This window comes from Ochlerotatus camptorhynchus, unplaced genomic scaffold (assembly GCF_037179485.1).
Source record: "Ochlerotatus camptorhynchus isolate MF236.1 unplaced genomic scaffold, CSIRO-AGI_Acam_v1.1 ptg000169l, whole genome shotgun sequence".
In the NCBI taxonomy this organism is placed as follows: Eukaryota; Metazoa; Arthropoda; class Insecta; order Diptera; family Culicidae; genus Ochlerotatus; species Ochlerotatus camptorhynchus.
Genome location: NW_027040659.1, coordinates 698,466 through 718,897, shown reverse-complemented (window position 1 = coordinate 718,897; position 20,432 = coordinate 698,466). Strand labels below are relative to the sequence as shown.

Sequence of the window (20,432 nt, the reverse complement as noted above, 5' to 3'; positions counted from 1 at the left end):
TCTATTGTCAATACGTTTACTATTGGCCTTTACAACTAAATTCAACCGATCACTGCCAGTGACCAATTGGCCATTTTTCAAAATTGCATTAGCTTCAACTACGCGTTGGCAGTGATTTCTCGTTTCTTGATTATTGATTATTGATTTTGTTTAACCTTTGCGTAGTTTGTTTAAATTGTTATTGCTAAACTGTTATTTGAATCAACACCAATTAGGGACACTGTGGCGTAATGTACGTGCTAGTATGTCCGTAGCAGGAATATTCCCTCCTATCTGTGATTTAAGAGATGGTCATCTACTGTTAGATGGTTGTTACACTAATAACGTTCCAGGTAAATCTTGTGCTTTTCTTTACTCTATGTATTTTTTTTTACATTTCGACCATTCGACGAGCTATCATTTAATTTCACATAAGTTTGTTTATTTATAATGTTTTTGACTGTTATGAATAGCTAACAAATGCGCTAAAATTTGGGTTCGATTGATTATTTTCGATAGGTTTATTCAAAATTATGTCACTACCCATATTCTCGTTTACGTTTGAAAGTATTTTCCCTATTAGATAAAATGTGTGCATATAAAAAGATACGTTTCGAACGTAAACGAAAATATGAGTGTATACTTCGTACACGCAAAATCCAAGATATTTCTACAGTGCTTTCCCGTTTTATCAGCCTCTCCTCCCATTAGACTTTTTTCTTCCGCTAGTTTCACATAACCTTCATGCCACATATGTCGCATTTATCATCAAGGCATACTTAAGTGTAATAAAACCACGGAAAAAGTGCATGGATCTTGGTAGACAAGTATAGCAAAAAATGAAAAGGGGGTAGACAAAATCGAGAAAGCACTGTACTGTCTATTATCGCATATTAGTCCCATATGGAATTTTGTCAATTTTGAGATAACAATGCTATCCACTATCGATTGGCATATATACTTTCATATTATGTGATAAAACGATGAACTTTGATCATTAAAAATGTGAAAACAGCATCAAGCCAGTTTGTCCCACACAGCTAAAAAAAAGTAGTGTAAATTTCCGTTACTATGATGCACATAAATGGAGCGTCATAAATCATACAAATTTACATTATAAATCGTGTAAATTTATGAGACATGTCATGCAATATTCCATATATTGTATGCAACTTTCCACCTTTGTTTGCAACATTTCTTGCAAGCTGCTAGTTTACGTGGAAAGGAAGTTTACATGCATGAATGTTTGCTTGCATGGATGTTTACATCACCAGTAAAATTCAGATTTTTTTAGTGTGCATATAGCAAAGTAATCGCATATCAGTTCCATCCTAAAATTCCATCGTCCGGTGTTCAAGTTTCAGTTCTGCTTATTGAATTGCCATACTTTTCGCTGCTATAGCAAAACATACAAGCTTCATTGCAACAGATTACAACATGAAAACATCATCAATAATTTACTATGATTTTTCCAATGTTTACATGGAAATTGCACTTTGTAACTTCAGCTGTAACTGTTTCCACGAGGGACTGATATGCAATTATTGACATAGTAGTTCTGTCTCAAAATGTCAACTCAAATGTCAACATTTAAAAGTTGGCTGGTTTGCCTAAAATTCAAACTGCGAGAAGTTTACTGTGCCACCAAAAAAATTACGTTTAGATTTTCATAAAAAAAAATATTGAAATGTTTTACGACAAAACTATATTTATGTTAAATCATCATGGTAAAAAGTTGGGTATAATAATAAGAGGCTGTTTGTAAACTAAGTAGACAGTATTTAAGAGAATTTAGACCTTTGCAGAGAGCGGACCACCAGCAGAGGAGACAGCATCAGCAGTAGAGGACCAACAGAGTGGAGCAACCTTGAGCTCATGACAATAGTCTTCCAGCTAAGTGGACCATGCTTGAAAATAAAAATAAAGCTGTTTTAAAACACTGCGGATACAATCTCCATACTCAATGACAAGAGGGTCTCATAACCTCTTTAAGAGTAAAATTAAATTCATGCAGTTGTTTTACGCTCTGCTGAAAATCAGCTATAAATCCAATTTGATTTTTTATTAACCGCCTTAAATAAGCTTGCTGTTCTACGAAAACTACACACTACCAAAAAGTCATGTAAATTTCCGTGCCCTGAGACCGACACATGCAAGCGGCCCAAATGACATAAGAATCAGTTGAAAGAAACGAGAAAATAAATTCAATCAATCGTACTTTTCGTCCAGTTGCGTATGTTTCGGTTTGGGAACACTTAATTTTACATGACATGTTTGTTTACGTTCCATAATTTACGTCAAAGATGGATTACGTCTCGTGTAAAATAAGTTATTTTTAAGTGTGTATAACAGCAGTGAGCCCAACCTGTTTTTTTATTTGGAAATCTACACCCGTGATAAAAAAAAAAGTTCTAGTGTTGATGTTAAGATTGTCGTGAATTCGATTTTGTTTGATGGTGGTATAAAAGATCTAAAATAGCAGCTTTTTTTAATTCTAATGCATATGCTTATAGCATAATAACTACTTTTACATTTTAAAGGATGAACTAGTTTAGTCAACTAGTTTTAATGCGACTGCAATTCAAATTGGCAATCATAAAAGCTTTCATAAATCAAAATAGCATTAGCATCTATTGATTTATTAGGGTTGTATAGATAGCTTATAACGGGTGTTCAATAAAAAATGAAAATTTTTTCAGTCATATAGGGGAATTTACGTATTCTCGTCAATCTAAGCAGCGTCCGCACTTCTATTAGCGATTTCTCAGCGTCACACACATACATGACAGATTTGTTTGTTGACATTTATCTGCTGCTTGCTGTTCTACCAATTCCAATCGACAGAATTGATCAAAACGGGTTGAACATGTTTTTACAACGCTCCAAACTTCTCAGGTGAGAGTGACTATTGTCGGCAGTCTCTTTTTCTTCGGCACCCTTTCCATTTGAACTGCGTGTTAACCAGCTGTTCTATTATCGGCAACTCGAAATCAGCCGTATTTTGTAGTATGTATATTTCATTTAAAGAAAAATATGGTATAACAGGAATTCACAGCCGTAAAAATGTAATCAGATTTAAGTTGAAAAGGTAAGGAATCGGCTTAATACATTCAGCGAAGAGTTTTGATGGGAAAATACAGTAAAATAAACGTTTCAATTTCGGTTGCCGAAAACAGTCAATGGGTGCCGAAGCCATAATTTACCCTAGCTAGTAACAAAAAAAAAATTAAAAATTTCAACGAATTCAGTATTTATTAAAAAAAAATTAAAAACATAATGTTTATTCTTCAAAAAAAAAAAAACGACAATGAATATTGGAGAAGGGGCTTTGGTCAGTCGTACGACGCAACTTAGTCACAATGCTCTCACAAGAGCGCTGGACGGCACTGAAATCATTCTCATTTTTTATTGAACACCCGTTACTACTAGCATATGACTTATGCTAGGGATACACTTGTATGAGCTAGAGCATTATTTGTATAATAAAACTAATGCTCATCTATGCCAACACTTGTATAATTTTTGTATATTTATTTATTCGTCAATCAAAATAGTAGACTACATAATAACATTATAACTTATAATCTATGATTTCGTAATGTTTGAAAATATATTTTTCAATTTTAGCGGAGGGATATTTAAGTCTATCATTTCACAGTGTAGATAATAAATAGCCATCATCTAACTTATCGTTCCATATTTTGCGTAGTTAGTGCGGTGGCGATCTACCGCGAACAAATGTCGATTACGCAATTGACGAGAAGGTAGGGTTAACTACCCCATTTCCGGCTTATTAGGCACAACCCGCACTTAGTCTTTCTTAATCTAGCGTAGTTTAGCACCAAAAGAAATGCTATTATTACTGCTGGCCTCCAAATTAATTTACCTTTCCTTACGTACCGTAAGATTTGATAAAGAGAAACAAATCGTTGAGATATTGTCAAAAGTCTAACACTGCTTCTTGACGCCAAACTCGGCGTACAGATTGTAAACTCGGCCTAACGCATTGAAACGCCAATCAATTCACTTCGGCCTATCGGGTGAAGATGAAGATTGATTTGGTCGGAGCGCTTCATTTGTATTTGAGAATATTGGGTGCAAACATTCATATCACGCGTTCTTATTGACTTCGTTCGGTAGCATTTGAACTAAAGTATCGTACCAAACGCATAATTTACCTGTTAACGCCGAAATTATGGATTTAATTGATGTTTTCTACTTGATAGCTCTACCCTGCATAACAACTAAGTCTTGATAATAAATAAGCTGAGTATGGACTCAGCAATTTTGTTCATGGAAGAGACCATAGCATAATCCCGACGCTCTTTAAATGCCTGAATGTCGATAAACAAGCAACGTGCTTTATACGATGGTAGAGGAAATGCTGTCTGCTGTCCATCCTAATTTACATAGTGTAGGGTAAAGCGCTACTTCGTCGTAATCGCTCATTTCCGTTCTATCTTTCAGAAAAGATCAATAATATCAATGATTTCAGCGGCGCCGGTGGTGTAGTGGTAAGCGTGATTGCCTCTCACCCCAGCAGGCCTGGGTTCAATCCCAGTCGGCGCCGCCGGGATGTTCTGAGGCATAACATCTCTGATCACGCCTTCCTTCGGAAGGGAAGTAAACCCGTTGGTCCCCGGTTCATGAGTTGATGGGTCGATAGGTAGGGTCCAGGTGTGGGAGCTGCCTCCTTGGCGTCGGCAGCATTGGTGCTCAGCACGGAAAATAAGATCGACGGAAAACAAACCAAAGGGAAAAAAAAATCAATGATTTCACCCTGCACAAATCATTAATAGGTTTGTTCCGATGCGTTAGTTCATTAGCTACAACATAAATCCTGTTAGAGCGCATTGTATGAATATTTGCGCTCATTGTCCTCAAAACAATAGAAGCGCTCCTAGCGAACTCGCTTTTTCTACATTTATCCGAAAGGACGAAGAAAATCTAATGGCGTTTCAATGCGTTAGGACGAATTTAGAATCAAGAAGCAGTATTAGATTTTGAACAATATCTCATCAATTTGTGGCTCTTTATCAAATCCAACGGTACGTATGAAAAGGTGAATAAATTTAGAAGTCATATTTGATAGAAATATTCTATTTTTTGTTCAAACCCGTTCAAAAAAGAGAGGTAAAGCGCAGGTTGTGCTTAGTAGGACGAAAATTAGATCCTATAAAATGAAAACTGCTTTTGGATTGACTTTATTCGTTCTTCATGCCTTTTCATATAAGGTGACCAAACAACACTGCAGTATTCTAATATTGGCCTCACATAGGCAACATAAATTGTTTTCATTGTGTAAGGACCTTTAAAATGGAAACCAAAACGCTTTATAAAATTAAGCATATTGCCTGCATTATTATGTTATAATGATACACAAATGTTAGCTTAGAATCTAGAATAACTCCTTGTTTTATCACATCTTTGAACAATTCGATTACCTAATGAAATAAGAGTATCTGGTTTGATTAGCTTTCTACTATACGTTATAAGATTACATTTTTTTAACATTAAGTTCGAACAAACTTTTACCACACCACGTATAAAAACATAAACTTCCTTCTGAAATGTATTCATAGCATCATCATTTCTTATCATCTCTAAAAATAGTTTAATGTCATCAGCATAAATAAGCACTGTGAGATTTTTCTAAATAAGAGCGATATCTTTAACGTACAAAATGAAAAAAAAAGGTCTCAAGTGCGTCATACAAGTGTATCAGCAGCGGCATTACTTTTTATGACAATGCATATGACCGTCATAAAACTATAGGAAATTGTTGTTGTTGCAATAAAACCTTTTTAAAATTGCTTGGTTCAAAAGTTATGATTTTTTTTAAGTTAGTGGTGTTCGAGAAAATCGGAAAACTTTAACTAAGGTTTTCCGGAAAAATTGGCAACCGTGATTTTTTTTAATTTACTTTTGTTGATATATCCATGAACTCTACCTATGGGTGAAGTTTCATAGAGATCGAAGACCCTTCGGCCCAAACCTATTTGGTAATTGAAAAAATCCCCAGTTGTTAGTTGAGAGCAAGTAATCTGTGCCCAGGGAAGATGAAAAAATTTTCAACCTGAAAAGACTCCATACCCGAGCAAAACTGGAGATTAAATTGAAATCTAAATTTGCTGTTATGATGTAACTTATTTTGAATACTCCAGTTGATATCATTTTGATTGACTTAACGGTTAACACAGCAAAAATGAGAGCAACATTTTACACTGTCGAATCAAACGGAAAACTAATCCTGCTTTCAATTAAATCAATTTGATTACTGATTTTGCATTAATAATGTATAACTGAATATGAGCCTGGCGTAAATGGTTAGCATCCATGCTTCTCCCGCTGGAAGACTTGAGCTCAAATCTCACCCCGGGCAAGTCACGAATGACCTAAAATGTGTTAAACAAAACAAATAAACAGATGAACTTAATTTAAATTTTAAGCAAGACGTTTACAGCAGAACTTCAAGTTAAGTTGCTTTCATTAAAAAAGTCTTGACTGCATAATGAAAGCACACTATGATATCAGACTTCTGTCGCGACAATTTAAATCAAAATGAGTTTTCATTATGATAGGAACTGCAAAGTTTAATATCGATTTGCTTTAATTTTGTTAACCGACTTTGCCCGAGCAAAGTTAGAGATCAAATTGAAATCAGAATTTGCTGTTATGATGTAAGTTATTTTGAATACTCTATTTGATCTCATTTTGGTTGACTTAACGGTTAACACATCAAAAATGAGAGCAAAATTTTACACTGTTGAATCAAACGGAAAACTAATCCTGCTTTCAATGAAATCAATTTGATTACTGATTTTGCATTCATGATGTTTGACTGAATACGGGCCTGGCGTAAATGGTTAGCATCCAAGCTTCTCACGCTGAAAGACTTGAGCTCAAATGTCACCTCGGGCTGGCTACGAATGACCTAAAATGTGTTAAACAAAACAAATAAACAATAATCGTTAGTTCAACGACAGATGAGCTTAAATTAAATTTTAAACAAGACGTTAACAGCAGAACTTCAAGTTAAGTTGCTTTCATTTAAAATGTCTTGACTGCATAATGAAAGCACAATATGATATCAGACTAATGTCGTGACAATTTTAATCAAAATGAGTATTCATTATGATAGGAACTGCAAACTTTAATATCGATTTGCATTCATTTTGTTAACCGACTTTGCTCGGGTTAGAGTCGGTGTATAATGAGTCACGCCAAGAGAAAAACAGTTGAACTCGCATCATGGTTTTCGGAAGATTCCCATTCTTTTCACTTGGCAACAGAGGACTTCTACAACAACTTCAAATGACTTCTAGTGAGAGAAAAAATATTGCGGCTGTAGTAAATCATTATATCAGTGATTTTGTCAAATTATCTTAACAAAAAATAGTAGAAATTCTTATTACTAATCATTACCGAGCGTATCCCATGACAATTTTACGCTCACTGCGTGTTTATGCTCATTTCTTCGATTATATTTTATATTTTATTGCAATACCTTTCGTGGACCTTTCATAGCATCGTAATGTTTATTTTTTTTGCACGATAGGTAGCCGGTTTGACAGTTCAATAGGTAGACTTGGCTTCACTCTTGGCGTGACTCATTATACACCGACTCTAGCTCGGGTAACGTACCTCCACTATTGCTGCACTCCCTCTATTGTCGCTTTTCTACACTGAACCAAAATTACACATAATTTCGATTGGTAAAATTCTTAGATCATTGGATGTCACTTTAAAAAATCTAATAAAAGTTATGTCCCAACCAGGGTTGAAAAAGTTCGCGATATTGATATTGATGCTGATGCAGATTTATACTGTGATGAAGGACCTTTTTCTGTTCGCTTCTGAATCTTCATACATATTTTTCTAAAGGTTTTAGCTTGAATGTGGTGTCATGCTGTCAGTAGGGGTGAGATGAGATTAGAAACTGACAGTCTACGTTTATACATTGATTTTACCAAAAATAAAATCATTTATTAATTTCCTCGGACTATTCATATGTTAACATCTGAAATGTACTCAATAGCTTCAACTACTAATTTCGCGAGATCAAGCTTTTCCATATAGGACTGATATGCAATTATAGGTAGTATCTTACGAGGAACAGTAGTCACAACTAAAAAGATAAATATCACAACATTTTCCTATGCGCAATTCAATAAAATTCAAAGATTTTTACACTTTGATTGTAAACAATTTGTACACAATAGACATTATAAAAAACCTTAAATTACTTTCACTCAATCTACTCCAAATAGTTTAGATCTGACAATGAATAAAAAAAAAGTTCTCATCTGTCATATACCTACCTAATTAACTGTCGTATCAATCTAACCCAAATTTGACTGCCTTAAGAACATACTGGTAGTAGGAAATTGTTTTTCTTTGTTAATAACACTAAGCATTGAAAATGTATAACTATATTTCTCTTGCATTAAATCAGCGGACGTTATGCGTGCCCAAGGTGCTGCTCATATAATTGCTGTTGACGTCGGATCCCAGGACGATACGGACTTGACTGATTACGGCGATGACCTGTCCGGTTGGTGGCTTTTATACAAGCGCTGGAATCCTTTCACGTCACCCGTTAAAGTACCCAATCTGCCTGATATTCAATCTCGGTTAGCATACGTTTCTTGTGTGCGACAATTAGAGGTAATTTACTGGGTAATTACAAATATTTTGAATTGCAATGTCACTTATTTTCATTTTGTAGGAGGTTAAAAAAAGTGACTACTGTGAATACATTCGACCGCCGATCGACCAATACAAAACTCTGGCTTTCGGAAGCTTCGATGAAATCAAAAACGTAGGATTCGAACACGGGAAGTCGTTTTTCGAAAACATGGCCAAGTGTGGACGATTATCTCGTTTCAACCAATGGAGCGTCAGGGATGTTCCACAAAAAGTGACACATTCGCTCAATGAGTAATTTGTTCTGACAAGTAATTACAAACGCTCGCCTCTAATCATAATTTGTTTGTTCCAGATACACATTCATCGATTTAGCACAAATAGTCTGCAAATTACCAGAAACCTACCCCGAGCGTGGATATTCCTCCAGCGAAGACGATTATTACGATGGTTACGCATCAGAGCCATCGACGATTCCGATGAAGAAAAGTGCTTCGCTGAGAATTATGCGAGCCGCTGGATCACTGTCCCTGTCGGAAAATGAAATGGATTCCGATGAGTTGGAGATTCCAGTTGCGTTCAAAAAGCTGCAGGGCACTCCAACACCTGAGAAAATTGCTAGTTTACCGCTGACGCCTGAAAAATCTAAACATAGCGGTTAGGAACAACCACATTCATCTCAGTCACTCCCTTACACACAAACAAAACTTATCATCACTATAATTTGTGATTTTTTTATACACCTGTTCCAGATTGTATGTTTTTCTATACCAAAAATGAAACTAAATTAGTTATGCCTAGAATCGATGGGTTTAAAATGTAGGTTTATCTTTGTAGTTTTAGTAATGAATTTATAAGACAATGTAAATATATGATGTTTATTTTCGAAATCGAATGAATTTTTTACTTTGAGAAACTCCTGAAAAATCGACAAACTTAACTCAACATTTTATTTTTGTAAATTTGTAATTTATAGAGGCGTTGGAAGAAAACACGCACACCATCATACATGTACGAACCCACACCACTGAGCGGAGGATACAGCGCAAATCAAAACACGAAGCGGTGTCATCACTCAGCTTTGGCAGCTTCAGTTTGCGATTTCATTCACCGTCATTGAAAAATATCTTCGTTATAAAATAGAAAAGTAATCAATATTACATCGTTATTTTTATAATAGTAATATCTAATAGTATGCAGCGTTGGTCAAGGAAGACAACATATTTTATTACGTTTGTTTAGCAATGATTTCGATACGTTGCGTTTTTTCCATGTATACTTCTATGCTTATAAAGATTATGTTGAGCTACTGCTTCATAAATCATAAGTTCTCGATTACTTTTTCGAAGGGACGTATCTGCATTTGCATCTTACTGGTACCGGTGGTGATATTGGAAACTCGTTCACTAGAAAGCAAAACATATTACAAGCCCATCATGATGTGAGCTTGGATTTGTGATTGTTTTTTCAAGCGTTTCTGATGCGTATAACGTAGTAATGATTGAAAATCTATGCAAACATAACGAAGTGAGGATCTTACTATCGCAATATAATGATGATGACATCGATCATCCTCTTCCCTCGGCTGATCATCAACGTCTGCGCTGGCATATGTCATACTGACACCTGCCATTTATTGAGCCCTAATGGTGAAGTCGGCAGTTTAAATGTGCACTCACTAGATGGCTCTGCGATCACATAAGGGTGGTGTATCCATAGCCTTGTTCGAGGAATTGATTAGTGGGATATCTTGTTAATTAAATATCTTTGGTTGAACGGAGGAGGATGAAGTAAAGGATTACAATTTACTGGTGTGATCAGTAATTTTGGAGTTTCGGTTGATGACTGTTTCAGTTAAACATAATCAATACTGAAAACTCGATCTAATCCCAGAAGTTGTGTTGACCGATAACGCAAGCACCTTCCACTCTAAAGAGTTCAAGACGTTGTTGTTTCAACATGATGTTAAACACTGGACTACTTCTCGTCATCACAGTCAAGGAAATCCGGTAGAGAGACTAAACCGATCGATTAACGCCGCTATTCGAACGTAGGAAGGATCAAAAATGCTGGGATTTAAAAGTCACCGACATCGAGCATGTATTTAATAACACCGTTCATTCAGCTACTGGATGACCGTTTTTTATGACCAGAAAACATGAGATCGCAATAAGGATGCGGCCTATATAGGAGAGCTATTTCTCGTATGAGTGATATAAGACATGAAACATATTTTAATGGCCGATCGATACTTCCATAAGTTCTATTATTCAAAAATAAAGCAATCCGATAGTGAGAAGAGCCTAGTAAATCCTTTGTAAGAAAAGATGGTGAAGTTAGGGAGTTCTTGAACGATCATTTTAGTGTGGAAAAGCGCTTGTGAATGGTTATAGGTTTCTGTATTGAACGGGACTGAGTCAAAAAAAAAATGATGAGATCCACTTCCGAAAGATTTTCCTGGCATTTAACATGAAGATGCTGCAACATATCTACGTAAGTGGGACGAAGATAAATAGTTAGTGGATTCTGTTCACTCTGGTTCGTCATACATAAGATATAAGGATTTGAGTTGTTAACAAAAGTTTTAGCTAATAACAAAACCTACAAAAGCTGCGGAATTCTGTTGATGAAAAAAGTTAGGGGTAAATGAATGTAAATGAATGCAAATGATTTTCCATGCCTGCTCCCGATCGTCCCAAGGTCCAATGTGAATCATTAATTCATTCATCGTTGTTTTACATGAGACCAATTCTACCTCTTCATCTCTTCAATTTCCAAGGAAAGGATGCTGGATTATCTAACTAAATCAATAAATTTGTTGTCGTGAGTGATCTGATCGATGATTACGATTTAGAACACAAATAAAAAAAGGATTGAGCTTGGGATTGAACTCTCGACCTTCGACGGTAACCACTACTCTACTGATTTCGTCTTGTTGTTAGATTGAACCAGTGTTGTGGAATAATGAATCTAATACGTCGTTTATATCGCATTTACAAAGCATGCAATTGAAACATGGCCGAATAGTGTTATAAGAGCTATTTTGCTGACTGCATTCACCTTTATGTGTGTGTGTGTGTGTGTGTGTACAATCTAACCCCCACTGTCCGGCAGTGTTATTATGGAAGAAAACTGCTTTTTATTACCCTTCAATTAAAGCAGGTTTAGTCCGGGAGTTAGAAGGTGTTAGCTCTATTGCAGCTCCAGTGACCCATTTCAGAATGCCTGGTAATTCACGACCACTCCGAGGTCACTTTAAATACAATAAGCCCCGCATGTTCACTCTACCTTTATCAAATGGATAATGGTATCATAAACACACTTCCAGATTAAAAAAATATTATTTCCAAATCTGGCACGTATATAGTTTTGAAATTTGTTTAACTGTAATAAAACGATTTGAATGGACATTTCTTACCAATTTTGTTTCGAATACCTCTTGATTCATCTGCTGGCAGCACTTACTGGCCCTTACCGGCGACCAACTCGTCTGCCCGCAAAAGCAACAACGCCTAAATCTGAAAGCTCTCCGGACGTCGAGTTTTTTCAGCAGTAGTGTATACCCGTCCTTTGCATATTTTGTTTAAAATTTAACAAACAAAATTTAAACATCATTTAACAACAAAATACTTGGATAATTTTTCCTTATTTGCGTGGAATGGTCTTTGTTTTGCAAAAACACTTCAGCCTATTGCTCTTTATATAATACTAATACCAATATTTTTTATAATGCAGGTATAAAATAAACTCATCAAAACTTAATGGTACTTAAGAAGGACTTGTTGCCAAGGCATTTTTCTATTCAAAACCATCTATTGAAGAAGCCATTGAACAACTAATGTATCTAAAATCACCATTTTACTACACTCCACATAGTTGCAGAGTAAAATCAAGGCCTACTTTGATCAAATTTACACAGCAATAAATTTATCAGATTTTCCGGATCTTCCAGCGGGTTATGTCGTGACCACTCGGAACAATTGAACCGCTAATATAACAAAAATCACCATTTTACTACATTTCACGTAGTTGCAGAGCAACTACTTTAAACAAATTTACGCAGCAATACATTTTACGGATGTTCCGGATCGTTCGGCGAGCCACTTGGAGCCAGTGAACAGCTAATATATAAAAAATCATAATTTTACTACATTATATACAGTTGCAATGAAAAATCAAGGCATACTTTGATGAAATTTACTTAGCAACCAATTTTACGGATGTTCCAGATCTTTCGGTGGGTCATCTGGTGACGATTTGGAGCCAATGACCAGCTAATATTTCAGAAATCACCATTTTACTGTATTCCGTATAATTGCGGAGGAAAATCAAGGCCTACTTTGATCAAATTTACACAGCAATCAATTTTACGGATGTTCCGTATCTACCAGCGGACCATCTGGTGATAACTCGGAGCCATTGAACAGCTAACATATCAAAAATCACCATTTTACAACATTTCTCATTGTTGCAGACAAAAATCAAGGCCTACTTTGATCGAATTTATGTAGCACTAAATTTTACGGATGTTTCGGATCTTCCGGCGGATCATCTGGTGACCACTTGGAGCCATTGAAACGCTTATATATCTAAAATCATTAATTTACTACATTTCATATAGTTGCAGAGAATAATCAAGGCCTACTTTGATCAAAAATACATAATAATCCAGATTAAGGTTGATCCAGGTCATCGGAAGGCCTTCCGGTGGAAGCTTAGTATTTAGAACCAGGTTATGGGTTGATTTTGTTAAAATATTAATCAGCACTACCCATAGATGCCTGTTGCTGTGGATTTTCAGCATCACCTTGTTGTAGACGACTGGTACCTTTTCTCCCCCCGATGGCCTCTCGGAAACCCGGAATAAAACCGGAACCACTTGGCCAATCTGTTCCAATTTTTAGTAGACCAAAATTTCGAACATTTTTCTACTCACTGTGAAAATTTCAACCAATTTCATGGTTAAACAAAAAAGTTATACCTATGCAAACATTGCTATTCGTATACCTGTCCGTAAAAATAAAAACTGCACAAGCGCGTTAGGCCCTCCCCAGAAGTGAAGCAGGTGGTGTTCGTTTGAAACGCTAATAACTTTTCGGAGGTAACTCGGATTCACATCCGGTCTTCAGCCAAGATGTTCCCAATACTTCAAAGGTGCTACATTTTGTACACGAAGAAAATCGACCCACTACAGCGCCACCTTGAGCCGCGAATGTGAAAGTGGCTCGCTCCCCCATACATTTTGTCGATTTTCCCCATACAAACTTCAAGCCGTTTGAGCGAGGAGTTCCCGTGAACCAAATGACTTCAAATTTTGGCAGGGTGTTTCTGACCCCCAAAACTACCATTCCAGAGGGTAGCGTTTGAAATTCCAGACTTTGACTTTTTTCCATATAACACTGAAACACTCTAATCTCGCTAATAAAGCTCTACAAAAAAAAACTTCAAGAAAGAACAGATATACTCAGAGCAGCGAAATAACATAAATTTTAAAAAAGATTTGAGGAATTCAGTGAATTGTTAAAACTTTAGAGAAGATTCATGATCGTTAGGAAAATTGTGGAAACTATAGAAAGTCTGAAAAAGTTTAGAGAAGTTGAAAACATTAATGAGAAGTATTGCGAGCATCAGGCTAGTTTCTCAAACTACAAAAGAACTTCAAGGCAGACTTCAGGAATATATTGGGAACTTTCAAGCTGTTCTGAAGACCTCAGAATAGTTCATTACATATGCAACTGAGATTTCTCATGAAAATTTGCTTGAAGTGCTCCTAATCTTACGATCGAATTCATCCGAAACTCTCATGGAATTATTTCAGAAATTCACTTGGAAAGCTTCTCTGAATTCTCTAAAAAAAATATCACAAGAATATAGTTAGAATACTTGTCGCAATTCCATTGAAATAATCCTTAAAATGCCGTTGAAACTATCCTACAAATTATTTTTTTTTTAATTTCCCTAGCAATTACCTTGAAATTCTCATCAGTAAGAAATCTTATGGAAAGATTCTCAGATTTTTCATTTCAAATTCATTTCAGATTTCCATTTTAATCTAACTTGGAATTCTACTCACATTGGAAGTCCCCTAAAAAATCATTTTCATTTCTCCTCACAAATTCTTTAGATTTCTCCCATTAATTTGTTTGGCAATCTCTCCTGGAATTATTTTCCAAATTTCTTTGAAGATCTTCTGGAGTTTTTCTCAGATTTAGTTATAATCCTACTCTTAGCATCCCCTTCACCACCTAAGTATTTACCAAAAAACAAAAAATACGATTACTTATGCTCCGATTTCGTTGTTTTTCAAAAATTTCATGTAATTATCCTCAGAATGCACCTTGGAGTTTTCCTCTGAAGGTCAGAGGAGGAGAAATTCCTATAAATTTTCATTAAAATTTGCTTTGAATTCAATTCCGGGTTTTCTTGAAATTATATTCAAAACTATCTCAGGCTTCACATAAAATCTAAAATTCTTTAGAACTACCATGAAAGCAGATTGCACTTGATATTTTTTCATAAAGGGACTGTGAATGTGTGAATTAAAATAACTAGGAATGTTATTTTCTTTGGAATATCTTTAGTAGAAAATTATAAAATTTCCTGAGTAATGATAACATTCCCTGAGACTTTCTATTGAATCTTTCGCTTTAAAGGTTCCTATCGTACATATTTAAGTGCTTATGAGATTCTAATTGAATGAATCTAAAACATCAAAAATTTATTTGGTATGCCATCCGAACGACTAATTTTCTTCCCTTAGGTCACTTTTTAGTCACTTTTTTACAACTATAAGTCACTATTTGGTCACTTATTTCTTCAACATAGTCACTAAAATCACTATTTTTGACAGCATTGATCGCTACCAGCCTTGCTATTATGTAGTCAATCTTTCTTTTCAAGGAACCAATTGCCATTTTGTGTAGTACGGGAAATGGATGTAATGTCGGCCTAAATTCAGCAATCGACTAAATTTTCAATAGCGACCAAAAATATCCAATAGTACCGCCCCAATGACGCGTTCATCTAGATAAAATTGATAAATAGCAGATTTTTAGCGATGGGCCCAATCTTAGATCCATTTAGAGCCATTTCCCCTATATACTATGAGAACCATATACTGTCCTTTTCAGCATAGTTGTCCCATTCGTTAAAACAGCAAGCTAAGAAAAACGATGTTGTAGATTTGGGCTTTTATGGATGGGAAAACATAGTTTTGGTATTTTTGCGACATTTTCAGATCAAAGTAAGAGACTTATCGAGTACATTGTAAAGTGATGGTACTTGACAATTGATTCTAATATATAACTGATTTTCAGTAAAAAAAAAAAGATAATGGGACTGTTATGCCGCACAGGGCAGTATAGGTTACTTATACTCTTGGAAAAAATCATGTAAATTTAGGTGCTCTGCAAGTATCATATACGAGCGTCAATTTTTGACATAAATTTGAGTCATAAAAGACGCGAAATATAGCTCAATCAAACGTACTTTTCGTCGGAGCAACAAACTTTTCATTTTCGGAGCACTTAATATTACATGACATGTTTGTTTACGTCTCATCTTTTGTGTCGAAGATGGATTCCGTTACGTATAAAATTAGTTAATTCTAAGTGTGTATGGATCGGTTTTATATAAATACATAATAATAAATAGATATTCTTATGCCTGGGATTTTTTTTATAAGCAATTCGCCGACATCGTAAATGGATATTAAACAAAATATCCAATATTGTAGTGCTCTAGAGCAATCATCGGAACGAAAGGGTTAAACACATGTCCAGGGGCATCTTAAGCTTAAATTTCAGTGTTTTCTGAAATTTTCGGAGTAGGTAGGTCACGTTGTGAGTAATCCAAACATTTTATGAATATTTTCAGCTTTTACGCGCATCTCCATTTCATAAGTCTGCCTAAGATGGTTATTACATACAACAACAGCTGGTGGAAATCGCAGTTCAGGCAAAGATAATATAAAGCGTACCGATGCGAAAGGCCACTCGGCGTAAAAGAACGGCCGGACAATAAGGCATTAACACCACCCGCGATACATAGTGTGGTGAAGAATCCCTAAAAGTGACATATCACCTATGTACCTATTCCGTGTACACGTTTTCCATTTTCCATTCCAAGTCGCAATGGTCAGTCACTTCCAGACCATCGTGTCAGCATATAGCATGAAACGAAAACAGCGGAGATACAGGTTGATTTCAAAACGGTCTCTTACATAACCTTACAGGCTACTGATCTGGCATCCTATCTATCTCCCACAGGACCACGTTTAACTCTCTACAGTTGCAGGAACTAGAACGGGCCTTTCAAAGGACACATTATCCAGATGTATTTTTTCGAGAAGAGCTAGCACTGAGAATCGAGCTTACGGAAGCACGTGTACAAGTGTGGTTTCAAAATCGTCGCGCAAAATGGAGGAAAAATGAAAAAGGTAGCACCATAGATGAAGGTGAGGGTGATCCGAGAGCAAACGATAACAATGGGAGTACTTCAGGTGCACAGCGAAACGCATCGGATGATATGGCGGCCGGTATAAACTATGACGGTGTATCCCAGAATATGAACCTTGCAAGCATGGGTCTGAACCTTCAAGAAAATAACTCGCAAGTGCAAGGTTTCGACAATGATGGAAAACTTTCGTTGGGTCAAATGTCGCCAGGTAGATTATCCCCCAATCTGTTTCTGAATCTTAATTTCGATCACATCAACCCAGTCGATGGACGAGGAGGTAATCTGACTTTTGAGTGGAATAGTTTTCCTACCACTAGCACACAAAGCAAACAAACTTCTTCCTACCCGTGTAATATTACCGATATGAGCGGTACAATATGTAACGCACCTCTTGGATCTACGATATTATCCTCAACAAGTGGGCCTTCTTCATCATCCGTCAATAATGGCCTTCAGTACATGAACATTAGCAGTTTAGTAAATTCTTCACCACCTTCATCCACGTCTGTCTACGACGACGAAATGAAGTTCCTAAACGTCGACCACTTCAATATGGATAGCTTTAAAAGTGAATCACTATTTAGCCTCGATCATACTTTACTCGCAACTAGCGATCACCAGACCAGTCTTCATCAATCTCATCATAATCAACAGTCTCAAACACAACATTCTTTAGGCATTAGTTGCCAACATGAAGAGAAGACACATCTTAGTTTAGATCTCCACAATTTCAACCTGAATGATCCCGATCACGATTCGGGTAAGACGGACAAATCACCCTCCGAGCTGTTAGATTTAGAAAAACCCATCAACATAAACATCAACGTGGATAGTCTAGACCAATTAGATGAGGATAAATATTGAACTTAGTGATATTGTTTTATTTATTTTAAAGTTGTTTTTAGTTAAAACTAGTACTTAACTAGAGCTGTGAATTGGCGATAAATTGGTCCTTAGTCAGTGCCTTCAAATAATTGTGCCATGTTCTACAATAGCGATAAAGCAAAACCATCACGTAGGAAGTGAAATCTAGTCATTGTCATTGCGTATTTAGTGAAAATAGTTACCAACGGGCAACAGCCAGCGCCAGAAACCGTTGAAATTTGTTGACCAAAGAAAGAAGAAAACCAAGAAAAATCGATAACTTTTCCAGTAGTGTTCAATCCAGCATGGGTACACACATCAAAATACACTCTAGCAGGTAGTTTATGTTTTGTTTTAGTTGTGAATAAAGTTCGAAGAAACAGAACAATAAGCTGCTTTTTGGATTTTCTTCCATTTTCCGTGGGTGCTATCATAGTGTATCACTTTTTGCCGTGTGGTGTCTATTTTCCTCCTGCAATCTTGGTGAAGCAATATGGCAATGTATGTAGGTATCGCTCATTCATAGCTAGCCAAACCACTTCGCAGCGTTGCATTGAAGAGTCTTCAGATGGTGTCGCAAATAGAATATCGTGTGAATTTGAAGCAATGACACCTTCGGATCACGAAAATTTTATTTTTTGGTCGGTGCGAAGCAAAACTAACAACCTGAAAAAATATATATTTGTAAAAATTCCGAAATAAAACTCTGCATTGCTTCCACTCACTTGGCTAATCAATTTTATTCGGAATTATGGAAGCATTAAATGTTGTAATGCTATTTTGTAATTTGACACACAAATTCTGTCAATTTCGCTTTCAGAGAGTCACAACCAGCGATTTTATGATTCGTGAGCGCTCACTCTGAGCGAACGCTCAAGAATAGTAATCGTGATGATTATGACTGAACGCGAAATTGACAGTTTTATGTGTCAAACACATACTTTACAATACGAGATGAACTATTCAATTAGCTAAAAATCTCGCTAATAAAGTTTAGAAAAACTTACTTGATAACCTCTTCGTACAAGTACAAAATATCATTATAACGTCTTTATGATTTCATAATTTCGAAAAACATGTATTATAGTGAAGTGAGTGGAACCTACCTTGCTTGCAAGTGTATGTGTGCATATAAGCACAAATCTACCAAAAACTGAGGGTGGCTATGGTTTATATCTCGTGGTGGCATGGTGGTCTTACAAATGATGATGATGATGGTCCCACCTGTTACCCCTACAAAGGTTTGAGCTGGACGATTTATCTTTAAGACAATTAAATATGACATTTTAAACAGGTAAGAAAACAAAATTGAACCGAGGGGGGCGACACATCTAAATCTCAAGTTTAGATGCTTAACAAATCTCCAACTAGCGAATCAATCTTCGAAAAATCTTCTTTCATTTCTCGCATCTACTTGCATCGCGCATCATCTTTTTGCAGGAAATCTTCATAATCATCGTCAATCTTCTTTCTATCTACTCAGCGTGCACGCAGCTAGCCACAGCAAAACACAATCTTTCCTGCATCTTAGATAGAGTCGTCCCCCTCGAATCGAACTGGTTACAGTTACAGATATAAACTCCCTCTAGAGTTTACAGTTGCTTCACAGTGATAAAAATGTGGAAAAGCACAAGAACCCACCTATTAGATCGCCTTTTTGTCTACCTAAAATATTTATAATTATTACAAGCGATTACACACACTAGCAACTCCACAATCTGATGAAATCATAATTTTCATTAACATTTGCCAGAAAACTGACTACTAACTCAAGGTATCTTCACATTGCATTTTTTTTTTCTTATCAAATGTAAAAATTCAGTCCTCTATATCCGTAATACGCGCGCGCGGCTCAAACCTTTGTAGACTCCTTTTTTTAAATCTACTACTATTACATCAAATATTAAAAATCCATCATCATAATCGTGGCGAAAAAAAATAGTTTTTGCAGTGCCACAATAATTATTAAAAAGTCATTATGACAGCTATCCATACACAATAATCCGTTAGAGATAACTTTTTCAAGATACATAATTTGTCAATTCATAAAAAAAACACTGGATAACTATTCAAAAGACAGTTTTAACGTGTGAAATGCACACTGGATAACTATTCAAAAGTCAGTTTTAACGTGTGAAATGCAGTGTCTTACAAATTTGATGCAACCCTCTCTGATTTCCATACAAATTTTGCGACTCTATAACATTACTCCGAATGACCCATTACTCCAAATTCCATTACTGCTAAGGACCCATTGTCTTGACATTACCAGTACATGAAGTCACTCCACTCCTGAACTCAAAACGCCCGCATATTATTAGACTTTGACCAGGTGCCCACTGTTGTGGCGGTAGTATAGCATCTACTAGTATAACGAAACATCCTGACGACGTTCACCTCACGCCACGCGACATCGACATGATGCCACAACACCGCCACATCAGTGGACACCTAACCTCGCGGAACAATCTACAACCGGTTACATG

At 36.1% G+C, this 20,432-nt stretch overlaps 2 protein-coding genes across 3 annotated transcripts in view; both read left to right on the top strand.

Annotated features, from left to right (window-relative positions):
* The window catches only part of LOC135701596 (neuropathy target esterase sws-like), a 41,878-nt gene extending 32,363 nt beyond the window's left edge, over window positions 1–9,515 (top strand). The window contains exons 10-13 of one of the 2 annotated variants that reach the window (XM_065222441.1): window positions 216–332; window positions 8,435–8,646; window positions 8,708–8,919; window positions 8,981–9,515. In XM_065222441.1, coding sequence (XP_065078513.1) covers window positions 216–332; window positions 8,435–8,646; window positions 8,708–8,919; window positions 8,981–9,287 — 848 coding nt within the window. In that variant the 3' untranslated portion in view covers window positions 9,288–9,515. The remainder of the gene's footprint in view (window positions 1–215; window positions 333–8,434; window positions 8,647–8,707; window positions 8,920–8,980) is intronic. The other variant, XM_065222440.1, reaches the window with a different exon arrangement.
* A 7,242-nt stretch (window positions 9,516–16,757) lies between these two features.
* Pph13 (PvuII-PstI homology 13) lies at window positions 16,758–18,321 on the top strand. The gene is made up of 2 exons (XM_065222420.1): window positions 16,758–16,822; window positions 16,893–18,321. Exons 1-2 carry the CDS (start codon window positions 16,758–16,760, stop codon window positions 17,944–17,946), a joined length of 1,119 nt encoding a protein of 372 aa, XP_065078492.1. The 3' UTR covers window positions 17,947–18,321.
* Window positions 18,322–20,432: the final 2,111 nt, after the last annotated feature.